Here is a 24,492-nt window from a genome sequence, read left to right as displayed (position 1 = left end):
TATTTCCTGAAATAACTTGAAAAGTATTGGTATTAATTCTTCTTTAAAGGTTTTGTAAAACTCCGCTGTATACCCATCCGGTCCTGGGCTTTTCTTGGTTGGTAGTCTTTTGATGGCTTCTTCAATTTCATCCATTGATATTGGTCTGTTCAAATTGTGTGTATCCTCCTGACTCAGTCTGGGCAAATCATATGACTTAAGAAATTTATCGATGTCTTCACTATCTTCTATTTTATTGGAATATAGGTTTTCAAAATAATTTCTAATTGTCTTCTGTATTTCTGTAGCATCTGTTGTGATATTGCCTTTTTCATCCCGTATGTTAGTAATTTGAGTTCTCTCTCTTCTTCTCTTCGTTAGCATGGCTAATGGTCTGTCGATCTTACTTATTTTTTCGAAGAACCAACTTTTAGTTTTGTTAATTTTTTCAATAGTTTCTTTTGTTTCAATTTCATTGATTTCCGCTCTGATTTTAATTATTTCTTGCCTTCTGCTACATTTGCTGTTGTTTTGCTCTTCCTTTTCTAGGGCTTTGAGATGAAGTGTGAGCTCATTTATTTGTTGTTTTTTTCTGTTTTTGAGGAATGACCACCAGGCGATGAATTTTCCTCTTAAAACTGCTTTCATTGTGTCCCATAGATTCCGATATGTTGTGTCTGTATTTTCATTTATCTCTAAGAATTTTTTTATTTCCTCCTTTATGTCTTCTGTAACCCATTGATCATTCAGTAACATATTGTTCATTTTCCATGTGATGTAGGGTTTTTCCTTCCTTCTTTTATCATTGATTTCCAGTTTCATTCTATTATGATCAGATAAAATGCATGGTATTATCTTCACCCCTTTATATTTACTGAGGGTTGCCCTATGGCATAATATATGGTCTATTTTTGAGAAGGATCCATGTGCTGCTGAGAAAAAAGTATATCCATTTGATGATGGTTGGTATATTCTATATATGTCAGTTAAGTCTAGGTTATTGATTGTGGTATTGAGTTCTATAGTTTCTTTATTCATCTTTTGTTTGGAGGATCTGTCCAATGGTGAGAGAGGTGTGTTGAAGTCACCTATAATTATTGTGTTGTGGTCTATTTGATTCTTGAACTTGAGGAGAATTTGTTTTATGAACATAGCAGCACCATTATTTGGTGCATAAATATTGATAATTGTTATGTCTTGTTGGTGAATGGTTCCTTTTAACAGTATATAATGTCCTTCCTTATCCTTTTTGATTAACTTAGTCTTGAAGTCGATTTTATTCGATATGAGGATGGCCACCCCTGCTTGCTTACGAGGACCGTGTGCGTGGTATATTTTTTCCCATCCTTTCACCTTCAGCCTGTGTATGTCTTTTCCAATCAGATGTGTCTCCTGGAGGCAGCATATTGTTGGATTTGTTTTTTTAATCCATGATACCAGCCTATGTCGCTTTATTGGAGAGTTTAATCCATTAACATTCAGAGTTACTATTGATATATGGTTTGTACTTCCATCCATGTTTGATTATTTATCCTTTTTTTTTTAAATTTAGTTTGTTTCTCCATGATTATCTTTCCCCTCACCCTCTGTCTTTACTGAGGCACTTCCCACTGATGGTTTTGGTTATTGTTTTTCATTTCTTCCTCGTGTAGTGTTTTGCTCAAAATGCTTTGCAATGCTGGTTTTCTGGCTGCAAATTCTTTTAACTTTTGTTTATCATGAAAGATTTTTATTTAGTTGTCATACCTGAAGCTTAATTTTGCTGGATACAGAATTCTTGGTTGGCATCCATTGTCTTTCAGTGTTTAAAATACATTGTTCCATGACCTTCTTGCTTTCAGTGTCTGTGATGAAAAATCCGTTGTTAACCTTATTGGTTTACCCCTGAATGTAATCTGTTTCCTTTCTCTTGTAGCTTTTAATATTTTCTCTTTGTTCTGTATATTGGATATCTTCATAACAATGTGTCTTGGCGTTGGTCTACTGTGATTTTGTGTGCTCGGTGTCCTGTATGCATCTTCAATTTGTATATCTGTTTCCTTTTTTATTTCTGGAAAGTTTTCTGTAATTATTTCATTCAGCAGGTTACTCATTCCCTTGGTTTGAATCTCTGTACCTTCTTCTATCCCGATGACTCGTAAGTTTGGTTTTCTTATGTTATCCCATAACTCTTGGATGTTTTTCTCGTGATTTTTTACCAGCCTTTCTGAGTTGGCTAGACTGTTTTCAAGATGATATATTTTGTCTTCATTATCTGACATTCTGGCTTCTATTTGCTCCACTCTGTTAGTGATACTCTCAATTGAGTTTTTAATTTGGTTTATCGTTTCCTTCATTTCTAGAATTATTGTTTGATTATTTTTTATAATCTCTATCTCCTGATAAAGATGCTTAACTTCTTCTTTTATCTGTTTATGTAATTCATTCTCAATGTGTTCTTTCGCTGCTTGAATTTGCTGTCTTGTATCCTCTTTAAGGTTCCATTCTATCTGTCTAAGGTGTTCCTTGAGTTCTTTATATGACCATTTTTCTGATGACTCTATGTCCTCCTGAATATTTAGGCTGTCCTGCATTGTTTGTACTCCTTTTCTTCCTTGCTTTTTGAAGCTGCTCATGTTACTTCTTGTTCTGTTTGACTGCTGAGTTACTGGTTACTCCTATAAATTTATTTGATGCTTGGGAGGAAAGGTATTAGAAGGGAAGGGAAGAAGTCACTAAAGAGAATGAGAGTAAGCAGGTAGAATTCAAGGAAGGGGGATAAGAGAAATGAAAAGACAAAAGAAGAAAAAAATAGGAAATAAAAAAAGAAAAATAAATTAAAAAAAAAATTAAAAAAATTAAAATTAAAGTTAGAAGAAAAAAATTTAAAAAAAATTAAAAAACAACAAGAAAGAAAAATGAAAATGAAAGAAAAACCCAAATCAAAAAAAAAAGAGAAAAGAAAAAAAAAACTAATAAATGCAGTCTTAGAATTTGATTAACTTCTCTTCCAGTAGGTGGTGCTGTGCCCACCAGGCCAAGTTTCTCCTATCGATATGCAGGAACCAATCACTGTGCAGCAGCTCCTCCCAGACTGGGCGAGTCTCCAATCCTGAGTGCCTAGGGCCGCCTCTTGTGTCTAGTCACTTCCCACTTTCCTCTAGCCAGGCCCCTCTCACGGGTGCCGCTCACCACAATACTGGCTACTCGCCAGGTCTGCTGCTCCTGGGAGCCCTGTTTTCATGAACGACTGGGCACACTCTTCCAGTTTGCCATTGCCTCAGACCCTAAGTTTGTAGAGCTTGGGGCTGAGAATCCTCAGCGAATTTTACTTGCCCTCCGGTAGCCACGCCCCCAGTAGCTGGTGCAAGAGGCCTCAGCTGTCAGCACTGGTGGGAGCAGTAATTCTGCGCCACGGGTCCTGCGCCACCTCTGATTCCCTCGGGCTGGCTATCACGCTCACGGGAGTGCTGGGAGGGGCCCTTAAGGTTTCCCCGATGTGTGGAGAGGGAAGGCTAGGGAATTACACACCTGTAGCCGCAGGTTTCAATGAAGTTATCTCCTCCGCCACAGTCTAATGATGTCAGTTCTCTGCCATGGTGGTGTCTCTTGCAAATGGCGACAGTTCGTTTCCCTTTGCCGGGCGACCAATGCAACGGGTGGGTCCTTACTGTCTCTCCCAAGCCCCGTTTCAAACCTGTGGCCACTACCTATGAAGGCTCGGTAGGCATTTACCTCCGTAGGATGAGAAGGGCTGACCAGTTGTTTCAGCCGGATGGATTAGTGCTGAGTCACAGCTGTTTGTCTGCGGGAAGCAGGCGAACGGGAGCTTGAATTCAGCCAATCCGGGCTCAGTGTGTGTTCTGAGAGGCCCAGACTGTTTGCCCCAGATCCACGTCAGCTCAGCATTGCCTAGTGATCCTGAGCAAACAGATTTAGGTTGTTTACGACTCCCTATGCCCGCACAGCTGAAGAGGTCAGAGACTTGATCTCTCCGCGCCCACCGCCATGTTCATTTATAATGTTCTACAACAGCCGTCTGTGCTCGAGCTTTGGCAGCTCCAGGGTCAAAAACCGCCCACCTCTGGCAACCATAGAGACCGAGAACCCTAATTTCTATTTTTTAATAGCCACATTAATAAGTAAAAAGAAGGGCTGTGGATATGATTCAGTGGCTAAGTGCCCCTGGGTTCAGTCCTTGGTGCCACCCCCCCAAAAAAAAAAGTAAAAAGAAGCAGATGAGATTAATTTCAAGATTGCATTTGATATTTCAAAATACTATAATTTCCCCTTATTAATATAAATTGTTGAGCCTGTAATTCCAGCGGCTCGGGATAAGTTCAAAGCTAGCCTCAGCAAAAGTGAGGTGATAAGCAATTCAGCAAGACCCTGTCTCTTAATAAAGTACAGAATAGGGCTGGGGATGTGGCTCAGTGGTTGAGTGCCCCTGAGTTCCATCCCTGGTACCCCTCCCAAAAGAGGGGGAGGGGTGGGGATGTGGCTTAGTGATTGATTGCCCCTGGGTTCAATCCCTGGTACCACAAAAAAATTAAAAAATAATTTTTTTTAACACTTATTATGTATAGCACATGCCAGTGTGGACTAGCCACATTTCAAGGATTTGATACCTACATGTAGCTAGCGCTTATAATCTTCTGCAGCACAGATAATAGTGTATCCCAGATGCCCTGATGAATTGATAGTAAATAGTTACAGGGAGCTCAGAGAGGCATTCAGAAACTCAGGAAGGAGAACTGGGGAGTAGATTAAAAGAGCTGGTTATTTGAGGGATCAGCTCTCTAATAACCTTGTCTTTTCATTATGTTGTATTCATGTTTTCTGTCTGGCACTAGTTTTCTTTTTGTTTAGGGTTATTTTTCTGTTTTGGTTTTCTGTTTCCATTTTCCTTTTTGGGGGCAGGATACTCCGTCATTGGGGCTAATTTCTTCCAAGTAAAGCTCTGGTTCTTTTTTATCAGAATGATTTGAAGATTTTCCTGTGACTTTTAAAAAAAGAGCTACTTGTCTTACCAAGTAGTTGAATAAACTATTTCACAATTACTAAATGTCCTTGTTACAAATGTTATTCTATTTTGAAACATATTAGATATTTTTATACTTCACATCTTTATTCTTTGTTTGTTTTGGGTGGTACTTTGAATTGAACCCAACACCTCACCCAGGCTAGGCAAGCACTTTATCACTGAGCATCCTTTTAATTTTTAATTTATATATAATGATTGTACATGTTGATGAGGTAAGTATGACAATATACAGTATGATGAGATACAGGTATACAAAGTATAACGAGCAAATCAGTGTAGTTAGCCTTTCCTAAACATTTATATTTCTTTGTGTTGGGAACCATTGAATTCCTCTCTTTTGGTTCTATAAGTATAAATAATAAATTGTTATAAACTGTAATTTTCTATAGTGCTATAGAACAGTATAACTTATTTCTCCTGTCTGACTTATCTTTTGGTGTCCATTATCCAGCCTCCCTTTATCTACCTTCCCCCTACTCTTTCTAACCTTTAACAATCACTGTCTTCTTCTATCAAATCAACTTCTTTAACTTCCTTCTAGGAAAAGAATATGCCATTTCTCTCTCTCTCTTTTAATATTTATTTTTTAGTTGTAGTTGGACACAATACCTTTGTTTTATTTGTTTATTTTTATGTGGTGCTGAAGATCAAACCCAGGGCATTGCACACACTAGGCAAGTGCTCTACTGCTGAGCCACAACCCAACCTCTCCCGTTTTTTTCTTCCTGTGCCTGATTTATTTCACGTAACATATAAATGTCCTCTAGTTTCACCTGTGTTGCTGGATATGAGACATTTTATTATTATTATTTTGGCTAAATAACATTCCATTGTGTGTATATACATCACATTTTCTTTATTCAGCCATCAGTGCATACCTTAGTTGATTATTGCCTATCCTGGCTGTTGTGAATATTGCTGCAAAAATATGGGGATGCAGGTGTCTATTTTTTTTTAACCTTTATTTAATTTTTTTATGTGATGCTGAGGAGAGAACCTAGTGCTTCTCACATATGCTAGGCAAGTACTCTACCATTGAGCTACAACCCCAGCCCACAGGTATCTCTTTGATATACTGATTTCATTTTCTTTGGACATACAACCAGTAGTGAAATGAGTGGATCACATGTGTCTTTAGTTAGGTTTTGTTGTTGTTTTGAGGACTCCATATTGTTTTCTTTTTTAGTACCATGGTACTGGGGACTGAACTCAGGGGTGCTTAACCTTGAGCCCCATCTCCATACTGTTTTCTGTAATGGCTGTGCTAATATACATTCTCATCAACAGTGTATAAGAGTTCCCCTTTCTCCACATCCTCTCTAACATTTGTTGTTCTATTTTTCTGTTAGCCATTTTAACTGGGGTGGTACCTCATTATAATTTTTGGTTTTCATTTCCCTGATGATTAGTGATGTTGAGCATTTTATTTATACCACAAACACACACACACACACACACACACACACACGCGGTTGGCCATTTGTATGTCTTCTGAGAAATATCATTTGCCCACATTTTAATTGGGTTATTTGTTGTTTGTTTATTTTGCTGTTGAGTTTCTTATATATTCTAGATATTAACCCCTTATCAGATGAATAGTTGACATTTTTTCCCATTCTGCTTGTTTTCTCTTCACTTCATTGTTTACTTTAATATACTGAAGCTTATTAGTTTAATATAATCTCATTTGTCTGTTTTTACTTTTGTTTCCTGGGTTTTTGGTTTGGGGGGTCTTATCCAGAATATCACTGCCTATATTGATGTATTAAAAATGTTTCCTCTCTGCTGGGGTTGTGGCTCAGCAGTAGAGCACTCGCCTAGCACATGCGAGGCCCTGGGTTCGATCCTCAGCACCACATAAAAATAAATAAATAAAGATATCGTGTCCAACTAAAAAATAAATATTTTTAAAAAATGTTTCCTCTCTGTCTTCTTCTAGTACTTTTTAAAGTTCCAGGTTTTACATTTAGGTCTTTAGTCCATTTTGAGTTGATTGCTGTATGTGGTAGGAGATGAGGATCAAGTTTTGGTCTTCTGAATATGGATATTCAATTTCCTCTGCACCATTTATTATAGAGGCTGTCCTTTCTCTGATGTATGGTTTTGGCACCTTTATCAAAAATCATTTTGGCTCAGTGGTAGAGCACTTGCCTAGCATGTGCAAGTCACTAGGCTTGATTCTCAGCACCACATTAAGAAAAACTAAATAAAATTGTGTTCATCTACAATTTTAAAAATATTTTTAAAAAATCAATTGGCTCTAGAAACTGGGGATGTAACTCAGTGGAAGAGCACTTGCATAGCATGCATGAGGCCCTGTGTTCAATCCTCAACATTGAAAAAAAATCACTTGACTATAGATGTGTAGATTTCTGGGTTCTCTGTTCTGTTGATATTTCACATCTTATTTTTGCTTATAGTAACTTATTCTAGTGAACCACTGCTTTATTTTTAGATCTCTTATCTTTACCTGAAATACTTATTTTAAGTCTGTAAGGGAGACTAAAGACCTACTTCTATCACCTGTCATTAAACTGCATTGAACAGTCTCTACTTAGATATTGTCTAATCATACCTACTAGAGAAAGAGGGATGAGCAATGAAAATAGCTCCCCCCACCAAAGTTTTTTTTTTTTTTTTTTTTTTTTTTTTTTTGATTGGAGTTCATCAGGATAGTGGATAATTCAAATGTTTTTTTTTTTTTCATTCTTCTCTTTTGCCATTTTATCATCATTGTTTAGGTTTAGATTTATCACTGTTAAGTATTACCACTTGCCAAGCATTGAGGCCACATGAGGAGATGTTTCTGTTTTCTTCCACATAAGAAGATACTTCTGTTTTCTGCATCATAATAGATTAAAAAGCACAGGGATTATATCTTGAAACTACCAGAACTATCAAGTATGTGTGCACATCTGTGTGTTACTTCCTTTTATAAGTCAGTAACTAATGGAGACACTTTTACACCTGGGGTGTTGGTCTCTATAAATCTTAAAGTCTCTCCAATACATTTTGTAGCTTCTAGGGCTGTGCCAGTTTCTGTCCTGTTGAGGAAAAAGATCATAAAGAAGCAAAGTTGTTTGCCTCTTACATGTAGCATTAATAAGAGGCCTCAGAGTTATGCTGTTTAGTTCTTTTGTTTTTTTCAATTTATTACAAAGTATTGTAAACATGCACAAAATTAGAAGAATATAATGACCCCTATGCCTCAACAATCATCAACCCTCCGCCACATCCACTTCTTCCCCCTTTTTTTTTGTTTGTTTTGTTTTGTTTTGTTTTGTTTTTGTACCTGGCATTGAACACAGGGATGTTTAACACTGAGTCACATCTCCAGCCCTTTGTGTTTTTTGAGCTAGGGTCTCTCTAAGTTGCTTAGGGCTTTGTTAAATTGCTAAGACTGGTTTTGAATGTGCAATCCTCCTGCCTCAGCCTCCAAATTGCTGGATTACAGGCATGCACTACCACACCCGGCTTCCTTCTTTTTAAAAAAAAAATAAATGGAAGGAAGGAAGGCAGAACTGGTAAAGAAGCCATCATTCTTTAAAAAATATTTTTAGTTTTAGATGAACACAATACCTTTATTTGTTGATTTCGGGTTTGGTTTTTTTTTTTTTTTTTTTAATGAGGTGCTGGACATAAAACATTGAGCCACAACCCCAGCCCCTGACTTCCTTTCTTATTTTGAAGTAAATCCTAATCATCATCTCATTTCATCTATAAACATTTGGTTATGCATCTCTAAAATAAATGTGTATTTCTTAAAACTTCTTAATCTCAACCAAAAAATTTCTGATCCTTAATATTATCCAAGGATTAAATCCTTTTTAAGTAGAATTCAAATAATATTTTTTATGTCTTTACTCATCTACCCCTAAAATGCTCATTATATTGGGGTTTTTTTCCTTTTCTTTTTTTCGGTGGTGGTGGTAGGGATTAAACCCAGGGCCTTGTGCATGTGAGGGAAGCACTCTACCAACTGAGCTATATCCCCAGCCTTATATTGTATTTTCTAGCTTCTATGAAAATAATATATATATTTTAAAATTTGTTCTAAGTAGTTATATACATGACAGTAGAATGCATTTTGACACATTGTACACAAATGGAGCACAACTTCTCATTCCTCTGGTTGTATGTGGTATAGAGTCACACCAATAGTGTAATCATACATATATATAGGGCTCTAATGCCTGTCTCATTTTACCATCCTTCCCCTCCCCACAGCCCCATCCCCCCCCCCCACGCACACTATGGATCAGCATCCGCTTATCAAAGAAAACATTTGGGCTTTGGGAAAACTATGTATTTTAAACATATTTCCATTCCCTCTCTAATTCTGAACTTTCCAATCTATACTGTAAATAAGTCTTCTTGACCCTTGAGTAATTGGTACAGGACCCTGGCTTCTGAACCTCATATAAATACATTTTCTGAATATACTATAATAGCCTGGAGAATTTGGCAAGGTTGAAATTCTGAAGAACTTCTTGAGATAAAGTCAGAGGAAGTGAGTGAATCTGCTCTTAATCCCCAGGTTTTGGAAAATGACAGTACTGACTGACTCCTTTGCTTAGAGTTTCCAGAAACTATTTATCCTTTTTAGGTTTGCTCCCATGTCTTACATGAGATGCAGGTGCATTTAATTAGATATAGTATGAAGTATCTTAGTTCTGAAATATATCTCTAAAATTTGATAAATTAAAAATAAACACCATAGCTACTTCCTACTCATCATTCATGTGAATAATTTGAACAAACTTTATTTTTGTTTTTGCTTTTTTGTGATTTTGTTGTCACTGGAGATTAAACTCAAGGGCTCTTTAACACTAAGCTACATCCGTAGCCCTCTGTATTTTTCACATTGATACATGGTCTCATTGAGTTGCTTAGGGCTTTGCCAAATTGCTGGAGCTAGCCTCAAACTTGGCAATCCTGCTGCCTTAGCCTGAGAGGCTGGGATTACAGGCATGTGCCACCATGGCCAGCTTGGACAAACCAACTTTAAAAAAAGAATCAGAAAGTTCAAATTTGGACTGGGTATTAAGATTATACCAAGGAATTGGTTTTATAAAACATAACAGATATATTCTAGAATACATAGTGTGAGGGATTACCTGGGATTTGTCCTAAAATAATTCAGGGAGATAAAGTGATAGTATAAGTAGAATGTTTATTATGATGCCTAGAAATCAATAAGCTACTCAGTAAATGTTAGTGGCTATGTCTTCATTTAAGAATAATTAAAAATGAAATAGTTCTTTGGTACTGTATTATTTTAAATAATAGCATTCAGTTGGTAATAGTGTGACCATTGCTTGGTTACAATTGTTTGTTTAATTTTGTAGGCATTTGGGGATCTTTTTCTCATTTTCTGATGACAAAACTGACAAGAAATAGTATTGTCTTGAATTAGCAATTCTCTACTATTTTTATACTGTCTTGTTTCTTAATTCTATTTTTAATTTACTTTCCCCACAGAAGTATCTAAAAGCCTTAAATCACCTTGACGTAGTTATGCAAGTGTATTCTATATATACAAATACTTGTTTCCTAAGCTCTTAAGTATGTGTAAGTGTTGTTTTTAAATGTTTTTAAGTCTTTTCTAGGTTCAGTTACTGTTACAATTATTAATAAACAGACAAAATAACATTTGCTACAAACATGTTCATATTAAACAACAATGTATCTCTTTGCTACCTTTTTTCCTAGTAGTTTTGTATTTATAGATGGCAGTTACTTCCCATTAGAGTACAATAATTCAACACTAACTCCTAATTTTATTTTTTTGAAGAGTAGATATTAAGAGACCTTATTTATATAAGTTGATGGGAATGGAATATTTTTATAGCAGTATCATTTAGTTTTTGGAATACCTTTTGACTTATATGAAAAAATCAATTGATCTGTCATCAAAAATTATTTTTAATGATCCCATGGCTAAAACTCAATTAGAACCTCTTTTCAGGTTTTTGGTTTTTTTTTTAAGCAAAGCCTTTAACATTTGTCATGCATTTTTTCAAACATCTTTCTTAATACCAACACTAATGTTTCTAATGGGCACTTTTTTCATCATCGTGGAGTGGAGCTTTTTACACTGTAAAGTTTCACAATGGCTGAGAGAATATGCCTCTCTTGTATACAGTGAGAAAGGGTAATGGTAAAGGGGAGACAGGAAAGAAGCCTTGAGGGCCAGAGCTATATTCTGCAGATAAGCTTTTTAGGGAAACTGAAAGTTCAGGACATGAAATTTGATTCTTTCCTGTCTGGTCCTTTCCTGTGCACTCCTTGACAGTGTTCCTATTTACCCAGGGGCATGTTGCCCTGACTAAAGACCACTGGTATAATGCATTTTATGTAGGAGTTGATTAGTTGGTTTAGTAGTTTGTTTTGGCTTATGACATAACATTTCTAAGTTTTCCAGAGAATTTAAAACTGTGCTTTTTATACCAGTGGTCCAATTTAAGTAGCTACCATATGTCAAAATAAAATGTTGGGAATAACTAGTCCACCTGTCATGGTGCTGATCAACTCATCTTATTTCTGTATATCTTAAGATAATAAGGCGTCTCTTTGCTTTTGTGTAACTCAAAGTCAATAGCTGGAAATGGTCTTTTTGCGAGATTATTAATTAATCTCAGGAAAATAAGCTTCTTTCTAAGGGTTCTGGCCTGAAGTACCAATATAAATTGCTATTAGGTTGAAAACAGATGAAGAAGGGTTAGACCAAATTAGCATGAAGCAGTCTTTGGAAAAAGACAAACTTTTTTTTTGTATGTATTTCTGTGCACACAGGTGACATGTACAGCCATGATGGAAATGCAGATGAGCCAGAATGGGTGAAGACAGAGCGAGAGCAGTTTGTTGAATTTCGAGATAAGAACCGTGATGGGAAGATGGACAAGGAAGAAACCAAAGACTGGATACTCCCTTCAGACTATGACCATGCAGAGGCAGAAGCTAGGCACCTAGTCTATGAGTCAGACCAAAATAAGGTAAGTCTGAACAGGCCAAAGTAGCCTAGTAATATGAGTCTGTTTCTAAGGAAAACAGACTAAAAAAATTGCCTAAAAATTTTTTTGTCAAGATACATAGAGCATTTAAGATCTTAATTAATGTGTCTGCTTAGGATTTAAATTTGGCAGTTGAAAACTTTGAAGGCAACACTTTCTCTCTGGTCTCATTTTAGTCATCTCTGCCCAGTGTTCAAGGTGTTGGAGGAACCTGGGCTGCATAAAAGAGCCTCTGTGTAGCCTGCCTCCACGCAGCGTGCATCACTTATTATCTTTGGATACTCAGAAAATTTTCTTTTTATTTTTTTGCTTTGTTACTTCCTTTGCTCTTTTTTTTTTTTTTCCTTTAACCTATTACTCATTCTGCCTGCTGGTTATTTCCTTCTTAAATGTACTTTAATTTTTTTTTTTTAATAGAGAGTTATAAATCAGCTTTTCCTTGGAATCTATTAAAATTGTCCTTGATCGATTATCTGAGATATACAGTTCATTAAGAATAATGTTAATAGGTTGGGGTTGTGGCTCAGTGGTAGAGTGCTCGCCTAGCACGGGCGAGACACTGGGTTTTATCCTCAGCAGCATATAAAAATAAATAAATAAAATAAAGTTATTGTGTCCAACTACAACTAAAGAAAAAAGAATAGTGTTATCACTATACTCTGTCACTTTTGACAGAGATTTGAGTATTGTGGTTAAAATAAACTGAAAGTCTAAAGATGGGGATTTCTGTTATTTTGAACATTATATTATCTAGGCTAATCTTCAGTTTCAGATGCAGAATCTTAGAAACCTTTTAAGGTTGGTCTGTTTCAAGTTCTTACTCAGTCACTTCAGTTGCCAACTGCCTTGTCTTAGCTACATGAGAGAAGGAAATATGAGCAGTTGTCCCTTGGGAATCTTAATACTGTTTGAGGTGTGTGTCAGAGTCTTTGTTTGGGTGTATCTAATCTGGTTGGTGGCAAGGACAGAGGGAGGTGCAGGCTAGATTTGATACTGGCAGACTTCATTGTTCCTATTAGATAGCAACTTGATTGATTCACTTTGAAGTATTATCCATTTGTTATTGGCCATCTCTTGCCCATATCTAACAGACGTTTTACATGTTAACAGTTTGCTCGTCAGTCTTGGAACTTTTGAGCTATATTAATCACCACCCTTTCAGTTTTAACTTTCTTAATAAGAGAAACATATTCATTGTTATTTTCTCCCTCTGTGTATATATGGAAGAAAGATTTAAGTTGAATTCACATTTAATTAAATCCTGAATAACCCATGTTCTCTAGTAGTATTTCTGTATTTGGAATAGGAAATATTCTGCCTCAACTCACTGCTTTCTCTGATTTCAGGATGGCAAGCTTACTAAGGAGGAGATTGTTGACAAGTATGATTTGTTTGTGGGCAGCCAGGCCACAGATTTTGGGGAGGCCTTAGTACGACATGATGAATTCTGAGCTGCAGACAGAGGAACCCGTGCTTCTTCAAAAGTAATTTATTTTTACAGCTTTTGTTTTCACATGAAATTGTTTGCGCTACTGAGACTGTTATTACAAACTTTTTAAGACATGAAAAGGCGTATGAAATAATGAAAATCATCCCGTCCCCATTCCTCCTTCTCTCTAAGGGACTGGAGGGAACTGCTTCTGAGGAACAACTCTAATTAGTACACTTGTGTTTGTAGATTTACACTTTGTATAATGTATAACATGGTGTGTTTATTTTTGTATTTGTTCTCTAGTTGGGAGTATGATATGAAGGATCAAGATCCTCAACCCACACTTGTAGGCAAAAAATAGCCCTTTACTCTTTCTCAACCCCTTATATAATTTTTATAATTCTCATTTAACTAATATTTTAAGCCTGAGATCAATAAGAAGTGTTGAGAAAAGAAAGGAAAATTATATGCTCCATGATTTATATTTAGAGAGAACACTTAATCTTGCCTATGAAAAGTCTTACATTTCACATGTAGTAGTCTGACATTTCATATTGCATTCAGTTGCTATGGGTTCAGCAATTGGTCCTGCCATTTCTGGTCAGGGACAGAATCCCTGTGCTCTAAGAAAGCTTGGCTCAACTTGACTTCATTCTTTTTTCCCCTGTAGAACTAGTTACTTGCTAATTTTGTCAAGCACAGCTGTGATAGGAAGTTAGGGCCAGTGTCTTGAAAATCAATCAAGTAGTGAGTGCAGTCTCTTTACAGAGTTAATTCTAGCTTTTTATAGAGCAGTTTCCAGCTAGAAACAGCTGGAAAACTAAAGGAACAATATAAGTGTGTTCAGGGCATACATTTTTTTCTGGGTGTGCATCTGTTGAAATGCTCACAACAACGTTATTTGCCTGTTGAAATCACTTTAAGTTCTCCAGGAGGCTCTTCTTCCCCAGGAATTAATCTTGATGTCATTGCAGTTAAAATTCACTCCTTGCGGGCATGGTGGCACATGCCTGTAATCCCAGCAACTTGGGAGGCTGAGGCAAGAAGATCTCAAGTTTGAGGCCAGCCTCAGCAACTTAGCAAGACCCTGTCTCAAAATAAAAAATAAAAAGGGCTGAATGTAACTCAGTCATAGAGCATCCTGGGTTCAATTCCCAGTACCAAAAAAAAAAAAATCCTTTCCGATCATGTCATAAAAAGTGCCTTTAACGAGATACGATCATTGAATGGGAATTTGCTTAAGAAACCCTAAGATCAAATGAAGAGATTATTTAGACCATCTTATATGAAAGCTTAAACCCTCCCAATGTAGTGGGGATTTCTTCCCCTTTTCTCTTTTGGATGATAGTTAAATAGCAGTATTAGTTACAAGCTTGGTTGCAGTGTTCTTATCTTGTGGGCTGGTTTCCAAAAACCAGGTGCTGCTGACTTTACCAGGGATCCTCATACCTCGGAATGCAAACCACTCACTACAAGGCCTCTCTGTGTCCACCCTAGAGCTTGAGCTCAGACTCAAGGGTAGGAGGACGTGCAGATAGGGGACTCTTTGGTTTGAGGACCATTGCTCACTCTTCCTGCCTTTGACCATCACACCCCATTCCCTCATTTCCTCCCTCTCTGATGCCAAAAAACAAAAATGGTTTGTCCTGGATCATCAGGTATTCTATTGTTATCAAAGAGAGGAACCCTATAAAAGGAGCTGAAGAAACCACCCTCTTTCCAACTCCATTTTAACCATATTTTATATAATAAACTATCCACGTTAGTCCCTTACTGATGGACCTCTTCTGAGAAGAACTATTCCAAATCTTTTTAGCCCTCAGGTTACTAAGATAAATAAATATATATAAAACCTTTATTATTTTCTATATCGCTGGATAATACATTCAGGTGGTGCTGAGTGATGATTGTATCTGAACCTAGGTATATCTCTTGGTCTTCCACAATCCTGTTGAGGTGGGCTGCTTGGTGTGGTAAAGAGCCAGGTGTCACTTCACCCCGGCCTTTGCATCAAGCTCTCAATAGAGGATATACTCTTTACATTTAACCCCAGTATAGATAATGGACATTCTCCACCTCCAGATTCCCCCTTTTTATTAACACCAGAGATAATAAATAATGCCACCACCCTAGCTTAGGTAGGGCACATTATGAACTGTATGAGCCTCAAGGTTTATTAGGTGCAGAGAGCACAGGCATGACATAGAATCATGCACTTAGACAGCAAACCATAATCTGCTAGGATGGCAGCTTTTGGATGTGGGGACTCGCCAGCAAGCATTATACTCTCATCTCCATGAGCCCCTTGGAGTGTTTGTGGTTTATTGGGGGAGGGTGGGGTTTTTTTTTGGGGGGGGGCTGTTTGTTTAAATCAAACCTGAGGCTGGTGATGAGTAGCTACACACCCACAGTATGTATTCTGTGAGTGCTAGTTCTCTTAAATTTGGGTATTGGTTATTTTTTATAGAGTGTAAACCAAGTTTTATATTCTATAATGCAAACAGGTACCTATCTGTTTCTAAATAAAACCGTTTACATTCATTGTGGATGTGCGTCCTTCATTCTTGTGGGAGTGGAGCTCTAGCTTAGAATTATGGATGCTATGTTACAGAAAAGGACCTCCTAGAAGATTCAGCCCACCACTCAATCTCAGAGAAAGTACTACCTTCTCTCAAACTGATTATTCCTTTTCTCCTATTTCTGAAATTGCCTAGTATCCTCTCTCATAGCTATAATCCTTCTGAGCTATTTGTAGGCCATGTCACTGGAGAGGAACCCAGCTGCTCATTGCATACCTGATACCAACAGACACCATTCTTTGTATGATAGATATACGCGTTTATCTTGGGTTTTATTCAAAAAGGCTCTTCTTCAGGGAGTAGAAGGAGGCTATAAAGTGAAACACTTTGATATAGTTTATAAGGGATAATAAGATATGCAAATTAATTTTGAGAATATCAAGGTAATTAAACTATTTTAATAAACACACAGCTTAAGACATATATTGATTTAGCCAAATGCAGGCAGGGGGAAGCACCTAAGAATAAACCTGGCTCAGGGGCTTCTAGACATAGTTATCCCTACCAAAGCTGTAGCAGTTACTTGCAGAGATAGCATAAGGAAGTTCTCTCACACTCATTTGGGGTCTACCAAGGGGTTTTTTGTTTTTGTTTTTTGATTTTATATATATTATATATATATATATTATATATATATTTCTAAAGCATTTTAATTCAGAATACATCACTTCAGAACTGATCCTCAGTAGGGGGAGAGAGGTCACTAAAAAGGAACAAAAGTGTTATCTACACTCTGAAAAACCAGCTATGCTCTTTTATGGTTCTCCAAATGCTGTAAAGGGTGCCTCTTAGGAGTAGAAACTGGTGATTGTTGAAATGGCTTTTGGGTGGTCTGAAGTAGACCTTGCTGAAACAGCTTTATAGACAGGAAGGGAATAGTAGAAAAATAAAAAATTGACTTCACAAAACTGCCCTCATTCCCCTTCCCATCTCCTTACTGTGTTGTTAGTAGTTAGGTTTTTGATGGAGAACATGAAAACTTACTTAAATGACGTTCTAGTTGGCTGCAAACAGGTCAACATGGGGTTCCTAGTTGGGACCAACTTTGCTAGAAGAGACAGTGGAAACTTCTGTTTTCTGGGAGCTGGACACCTCAGATTCATCTGTCATGGGCTTCCTACACACCATCTCCATGATACAAGCTCGGAACTGGAGGGAAAGGCAGAATTGGAGATAGTTCCCATGGCAGATGAATAAAAGGAAGATAACATCAGGAAGTATAGGGGGAAAGTTTTATTTTTTGTATCCCAATAGCCTCTCACAGTGCTTTATACCCAATATCTCAGGTGGTTTTGATTGTCTTCCTTATCCTGATACCTAGCTAAATTCCAGTCTAGAATCACTTGTTTCTACACGCTAGAGTTTGAAAGGGAAAGGTTTCAAAACCTTTTCAGAGCCCTTTCTTGGGAGTAGATTGATTTTTTTTTTTTTTTTGCTCAAGTTCTATCCTTCCTGGATTCTATTATCTTAAATACCATGCCTTCCTCCCTGTGCTTACCAGGGGCTTTCTAGCCTCCTTGAGGTTCCCATGGCTTCCCTTGTTCACTCCTAGAAATCCTCTGAGTAGGTCTAGGGTGTTCTGAGTTAAAAGGTGTTGGAAAAAAACCAGTGATTTTATGGACCAGGACCTTATGGGAATGTGATAGACAACTTTACCTGCTTATTCATGAAGCTGTAGATAATGGGGTTGTAGACGCAAGAGCTCTTAGAGAAGAAGGCAGGAATGGTGACGAGCCGTAAGTCCAGCCCATGGTTGCGGTTGTTGACCATGTACATGGCCAGGGCAGCATAGGGCACGTAGCAGACACAGAAGGATCCCACCATCACTACCACCATGCGGCTCACCTCCCTCTCAGCCTTCTGAGTTGTAGCTGACTCCTGCTGCTGAGCTGCCACCTGGGGCAGAGCATAGAGAGCATCACATCACTCTTTCCCCCAGTCTTCCAATCCCAGATCTCTGGACCCTTTTCTACTGGGAACATTCACTCTGATTGCCTTGCTTCTGGCCAGGTTCTGTTGGCTTTCCTCCCTTGAGGACAGCAGGGTGGAGGTAGCTTTCTGGTCTACAGTGATGGAAGGGATCACATGCATACATCTCTTTACACCAATTTAAGCAGCAATACTACCTTATTCGTTCCATTTCATATCCCCCACCACCACCACCGCTTCCTTCACTGCTTTTTAGATACCCGTTTATCTGGCCATGAACATTTCCAGATACCTTATGTTCTACAGCATGTCCCTACTCTTTCATCTCTCCTGGAGACCCCTGGTCTGCTCCTCCGTGATTCTCAAAAACCACTCACAGTTCTGAGGGTCCTCAGCAACTGAGCATAGGAGAAACAGATGAGGCCAAGAGGTAAGATGAAGCAGAAGATGAAGAGGAACCAGGTGTAGTATTCACTGCGGTATTTAGTGCCCACAGTGTACCAGTCTGGACCACAGGAACACTGAAGGCCCTCAGGAATGAACCTGCAAAGGACCAAGAACTCATTTACTCTGGGTTCTCCACAAGAATCAGTGGAGTGAGGCTGAGAATCCTGGATTGTGTTCTCCACTTAGAACCCAGAGAGTGCCAGGTTTGGGGCAGGGGGATTTTCTTCCTTTTAATTTTTTTTATTTTAACTTTTTAGATAGGGTCTGACTAAGTTATACAAGCTGATCTCAACTCTAGATCCTCCCACCTCAGCTTCCTGAATCTGGGATTATAGGCACTCAACACTGTACTTGGTGGCAGAGGAATTTTCTGGTAGAGGCCACAGTAATTCCAACTGCAAAGTATTGATGCTCGTCTCCCACAGCTCTTGCCTCACCTACTACACCAAAAAAAAAAAAAAAAAAAAAAAAATTACAGGTCAAAGACTAAGTGGTTATACCCAATCTCTCTTTCTACCCATTTGAACCTGAACCCCCAACTAAGTCAGCACCACTTCCCTGTGCTCTCACCGGCTCCAGCCAAAGAAGGGTGGAATGGAAACGCCAACACCAATGATCCAGGTAGCCAGAACCACCACCAGTGCATGCTTGGAACTGAAGCGGAAGTTGCCGAAGGGCTTACAGATGACAATGTAGCGTTCAAAGGCCAGGAAGGCCAGTGACCAGGCTGTCACCAGACCTGTGACAAAATGTGAGAATAGGATAGACAGAGCCCCATCCAGCCTGGCAAGTACAGTGGAAGACAGATGGGTAGAGCAAGCCCAAAGAGAGAATTGGCCTGATACGTTTGGAGTGGAGTTTAAGACTCAAACATTTTATTTTGGTCATATGTCTATAGTCAACTTGGGGGCCTGCTCCAAACCCATAGTCTAGTTCCTGGAGTAGTGTCCTTTGCCTCCCCAGACCCCTCTTCCCCTGTAGTACCTGCTGCGGAACCCAGGAAAGCCTCCAGAGCACAAACATGGCGGCCAAAGACGAAGTATCCATGACAGCTGTTGACGAAGACAACGAAGACAGAGAACATGCAGTAGATGAAGCCCCCAAGGGACACATTGACCAGAATGTAGTTGAGTGGCTGTCGCAACTTTTTGTAGCGCAGCGTGGCCACCAGCACTATGGCATTCAGTGGTGTCCCTGCAAAGAAGACGAAGCCCAAGAAAGCTGCCTGGAGGTGGAAGGCCCAAACAGGGGCAATGTGGTACTGAGGCCCATCCCAGGGCCCCACCGATGAGATGTTCTTGAACAGAAAAAACTCTTCTTCCTCTGACATTGTGTTCATGGGATGAACCCCACCCCCTCTGATCCCTCTTATAGATTATCCTTCCACCATGCCCCGCCCCGCCCCCCAGCCCCATCAAACCCCTCTTCTAAAGACACTTTTGGGCTCTGTGAATGATCCTAAGCCTCCCAAGGACAAAGTCTGGGATTAAGAGATCTCTAAGCCCCCGCCTAAACCTTTTGTGGTCCTAAAGCCAATTGTGTGTTCTTCAGAGGACAAAAGATTGGGGTCACAGAATCTAATATGCTATATTGGGTGCTGGCATGAGTCAATGCTGGTTCGCTAAATCCTAGAATGTGCTGACCCATATTCAATGAAGATACTTCCGTCTCTGTCTTTTGGCTTCTGGCACAGCTATATCCCTAAAGATTTCTGAACCTCATCTGCCCTTTTATGGAAGGTGCCCATCTAAATCACCCTCTCCAGAGAGAATGGGAATCAGACCCAAGCTAGAGGAAGGGGTGGGGAGTGGACAGCATGCTGTAAACAATCATGAAAGAACAGGCAGCTTGACTAGGACATCCTTGAGCCAGCTTCTTCCATTTCTTCATATCGAACCTACCCAGTGTCTTTCCCACTGTCTAGACAGGTTGAGGTTGGTCTTCTCACTGTCCTCACAACACATTTATGTCAACTCCTGCCCTCAGCAGAGCCCAAGTTGCCACACTCATCCTCTATTTGTTCCTTAAAATCCTGCTCAACCCCTAGTGTATCTCAAAGACCTCTTCTGGGAAGCTTGCCCCAGTGACCCCTGTAAAAGTTCCAACTGCATTTGGACTCAACGTCACACTTTATCTTTTATGAATGTGTTTTCTTCCTCACCCTGGTAGAATATGGACAAATAAGTTAAAAGGGACACTTCAAAGTGAAAGGATGATCTAGTAATGACAGAGTAGTTTATTAGATGAACCCCCCATAGGTAGCAGATTATAAACTCAGCAAGACATGAAAAACAACTATATTAAAACACTTAAACTATCACAAAGCACACAGAAACGAGGGGACCCAACCCTTAAAGGAACCATCTACACTTAAATAAGATTTTTCTTGGGGGCACTTCCCAGTTCCTATGGTATAGGACAGCTAGAACTCTAGCAGGAAGTCCAGCCTTTTAGGGCTTGAAGAGTCAGAGGACAGGGGCTGGGGATGTGGCTCAAGCGGTAGCGCGCTCGCCTCGCATGCGTGCGGCCCGGGTTCGATCCTCAGCACCACATACCAACAAAGATGTTGTGTCCGCCGAGAACTTAAAAATAAATATTAAAAAGAAAAAAAAAGAGTCAGAGGACAGATTTGGGGACTCTAGAAAAGTTGAAAACTGAAGATAGATTTCCTGGAATGGTCAAGCCACAAAAGGGGAAGCCTTTGCATTTAATTAAATCCTCCTGAAATCAAAGGCCGATTGCCAAATTATGGATGGAGGAAACTTCAAGGAGCTCAGCAAATGGCAACAGCTGAAGACCTGAAAGAGCTGACTAGAGGTTTTGACTACTACCCACTGCAACAGAGTAAGTCTGAGTTAGAATCCCTCCAACTTGAGGTGTTAGAACACTTGCCTAGAATGCACTAGGACCCAGGTTCAATACCTAGCACTGCCAAAACAAACAAAAGAATCCCGCCAAGAACTGGGTAAACACTTCAGGCTTTCCATTTGAAACTCCAATAAAAGCTGTACATGATGGCAACACATGCAGTCCCAGCCACTGAGAGCCTATGGTAGGAGGATTAAATGTTCAAGGCCAGCTTGGGCATCCTAGTGAGATCCTGTCTCAAAATAAATAAAATAAAAAGGGCTGGAGGTATAGCTCAGTGGTTAAATGCCCCTGAGTTAACCCCCAGTATAAAAAAAATTAATTAAAAAATAAATAAAACTCCAAAGTCATAAGGCTAAAATCTATATTTAGTTCCAGAACTAAAGATTTGCCCTGAGTCTAAGGCAAAACCAAAGCTGACTCATAATAGCAAAGGATAAAACTTGAAGCCTCTAGTTCAAGGTCATCAATTAGTAATTTAACTGTCTATTAAATGGAAACTCAACAATCTAGTCTCCAAAGTATACTATCCACAATGTCTAAGATACAATAAAATACTAAAAGGCAGATGACGGGGGGGGGGGGGGGTGGAGGTGGGTGGGGGGGAAGCACCCATAGGAATGTGTGACTCATAGCCAAAGGAAAAAATAGTCTATAGAACCAGACCCATGGATAACCTAGAAGTTGGCACCAGCAGAAAGGACCTTAAGCAGCTGAAGGACTGAAGGGGTGGGGGTGGGGGATGGTCATTGTGAGTTAACATATCTCAACAGAAGAATGGGAAGAATGAAAAAGAACCAGTGGAATTGTGGAACTGAAAAGTTCAATATGTGCAATGCAGAATTCACTGGATGCCTTATAGCAGATTGAACCGCAGAAGAAAGGATCAGTGAACTTGAAGATAGAACAATAACAAAAAGCTATCTAGACATTCTCCAAACACTTATTAAAAAAAAGAATATACATCTAAATAGTAGCTTGGGAGGCTGAGGCAGGAGGATTGTGAGTTCAAACCAGCCTTGGAGGGTTGGGGCTGTAGCTCAGTGGTAGAGTGCATGCCTTGCATGTTTGAGGCACTGGGTTCGATCCTCAAGCACTACATTAAAAAAAAAAAATCACCAATCAAACCAGCCTTGGCAACTTATAAAGCCCTGTCTCAAAAAAATACAAAAAAAGGGCCAGGAATGCGGCTCTGTGGTTAAGTGCCCCTGGGCTCAATTCCCTGTACCAAAAAAAAAAAAATTGAGAGTCAGGGGTGGTGGGGCAGGCCTATAATTACAGCAACTCAGGAAGCCAAGGCAACAGGACTGTAAGTTCAAGCCCAGCCTCTACAACTTAGCAAGACCCTGTCTCAAAATAAAAATAGGACTGTGGTAGAGCTCAGTGGCAGAGTCCCCCTGGGTTCCATCCCCAATAATGGGGAGAAAAAAAATTGAGGATGCTGCTAAGTAGTGCTGAAAGAGAAATCTACCACAGTCCTATTTTTTTTTGCCTCTGTCTAGGATTATCCTGCAGAGGGCTGGGGCTGCGCCAGGGGTGAGCATGCCTTCCCCTTTGTCATGGCTGTTATCATGGGGTCTGAGCCTGCTCTGGACTCTTTGGCAGCTGTGCATATCCCAGTGAACTCACAGTCAATAAAAGCAATCCCTTCCACACATGAGGTCACATAAGTGCGCCTGTAGATTGGACCTTATGCTCACTCCAAATCTCATCTTGTTGGACGGGTCATTATTCCAGCTTGGCCAGACCCCTGTGAAGTTTCACCAGTGTGTCGGCTTCAAGTCACCTTCTAAATACATAGCACACAAATCCTCCCAAGTAGGAGGAAGAGCTCCCTAGAAGGAAAGCTCTGAGTATGGGCTTGTGAGGTCTGTAGTTATAGGAGGAGGTGCTGGGGCTCCGCCTCTCCAAGGTCCTGCACATCCCCAAGGCCTGTCCACCCTGGCCACTGGTGGTTCTCCCAACCTGGTCTCTGTCATGGTCACACAGCTCTGCTGCTCCACTTTTCATCCTAGCCTAGGTGGGGACAAAAAAAATGAAACCCTGCTTTGCTTGGCTCAGCCCCAGCCACAGGTATTTACTAGAAAGCAAGGGAAGTTGTGCCACTGATTCAGACCTTCTTCCCACCCCTCTTCTTCCAACTCCTTTTGGCGTCATTCCTTCTGAGCCAAGGAATAGAGTAAAGCTCTAAGCCTGGCTGACCATCAGAGTTTATTGACTCAACCCAAGTTGAAGATAGATATGATCTTCCCCTAAAGAACGTATTAATGCAGAAGAAACCCATTTGCATAGGGACACTCCTCTTCCCTTCCCCTGCCAAGCCTCTTTGCTAGGAGAGAGGGCATTAGACAAGCCAGAGACACAGCACTGTGGCCCTCCACTGAAGACCTCATACCTGGTTCACAACTTTGGGTGCCATTCTTCAGCCATTCCTTCATCTTTCTACTATTTTCAAGTTGATATTCTTTCTTTGGTCAACGAATGTTTCCCAGAAATCCAGATACTATCTGCCTTAGGGTCCCATTTGATAATGCATCTTATTGGCCCTATCAAAATTCTTAAAAAGGAAGTGAGGGCTGGGGATGTGGCTCAAGCAGTAATGTGCTCGCCTGGCATGCCTGGGGCACTGGGTTCAATCCTCAGCATCACATAAAAATAAAATAAAGATGTTGTGTCCACCGAAAACTGAAAAATAAATATTAAAAAGTTCTCTCTCTCTTCTCTTCTCTTCTCTTCTCTTCTCTCTCTCTCTCTCTCTCTCTCTCTCTCTCTCTCTCTCTTCTTTAAAAAAAAAAAGGAAATGAGTGGGGTTTGATAGGACTTTTTCATAGTGAATCCAGCCAGCTTCCTTACCTTTCTATCATTTTCCTTTTTACACATTTATAGAAGTGTTAGTGGCCACTAGGCCAACCAGTCACCTGTGGAGGCTGGCTCTCAAAGGCCTTGGATATACTGGTCACCCAGTCTGGATGAAGCCTGCAGATTTGACATGCCTCCAGCCTTCCTCTAGCCTCATAGTTCTCTGCTACCTATGTGGGTTAATAAAAGCAAAGCCAGCTGAGCACAGGGGTGCACACCTGGAATCTCAGCAGCTCAGGAGGCTAAGATAGAAGGATTGCAAGTTCGAGGCCAGCCTCAGCAATTTAGTGAAACCTTTTCTTAAAGTTGAAAAATAAAAAGAGCTGGGGATATGGCTTAGTGGCAAAGCACCCCGGGTTAAAT

General features: G+C 39.7%; 2 protein-coding genes across 4 annotated transcripts in view; one reads left to right on the top strand and one right to left on the bottom strand.

Moving 5' to 3' along the window:
- CALU (calumenin) overlaps positions 1-15,993 on the top strand; it is a 39,346-nt gene extending 23,353 nt beyond the window's left edge. For all 3 annotated transcript variants that reach the window (XM_081283785.1, XM_081283784.1, XM_081283786.1), the window contains exons 6-7: positions 11,798-11,997; positions 13,362-15,993. In XM_081283785.1, coding sequence (XP_081139911.1) covers positions 11,798-11,997; positions 13,362-13,466 — 305 coding nt within the window. In that variant the 3' untranslated portion in view covers positions 13,467-15,993. The remainder of the gene's footprint in view (positions 1-11,797; positions 11,998-13,361) is intronic.
- Positions 15,994-17,055: 1,062 nt separating this feature from the next.
- Positions 17,056-19,741, bottom strand: OPN1SW (opsin 1, short wave sensitive; the record flags this gene model as incomplete). The annotated part of the gene is made up of 5 exons (XM_081285141.1): positions 17,056-17,175; positions 17,683-17,922; positions 18,333-18,498; positions 18,973-19,141; positions 19,387-19,741. 5 exons carry the CDS (start codon positions 19,739-19,741, stop codon positions 17,056-17,058), a joined length of 1,050 nt encoding a protein of 349 aa, XP_081141267.1.
- Positions 19,742-24,492: the final 4,751 nt, after the last annotated feature.

This window comes from Spermophilus citellus, assembly GCF_964194105.1.
Source record: "Spermophilus citellus genome assembly, chromosome: 3".
NCBI lineage: Eukaryota > Metazoa > Chordata > Mammalia > Rodentia > Sciuridae > Spermophilus > Spermophilus citellus.
This window is presented reverse-complemented; position numbering and strand designations above follow the sequence as displayed.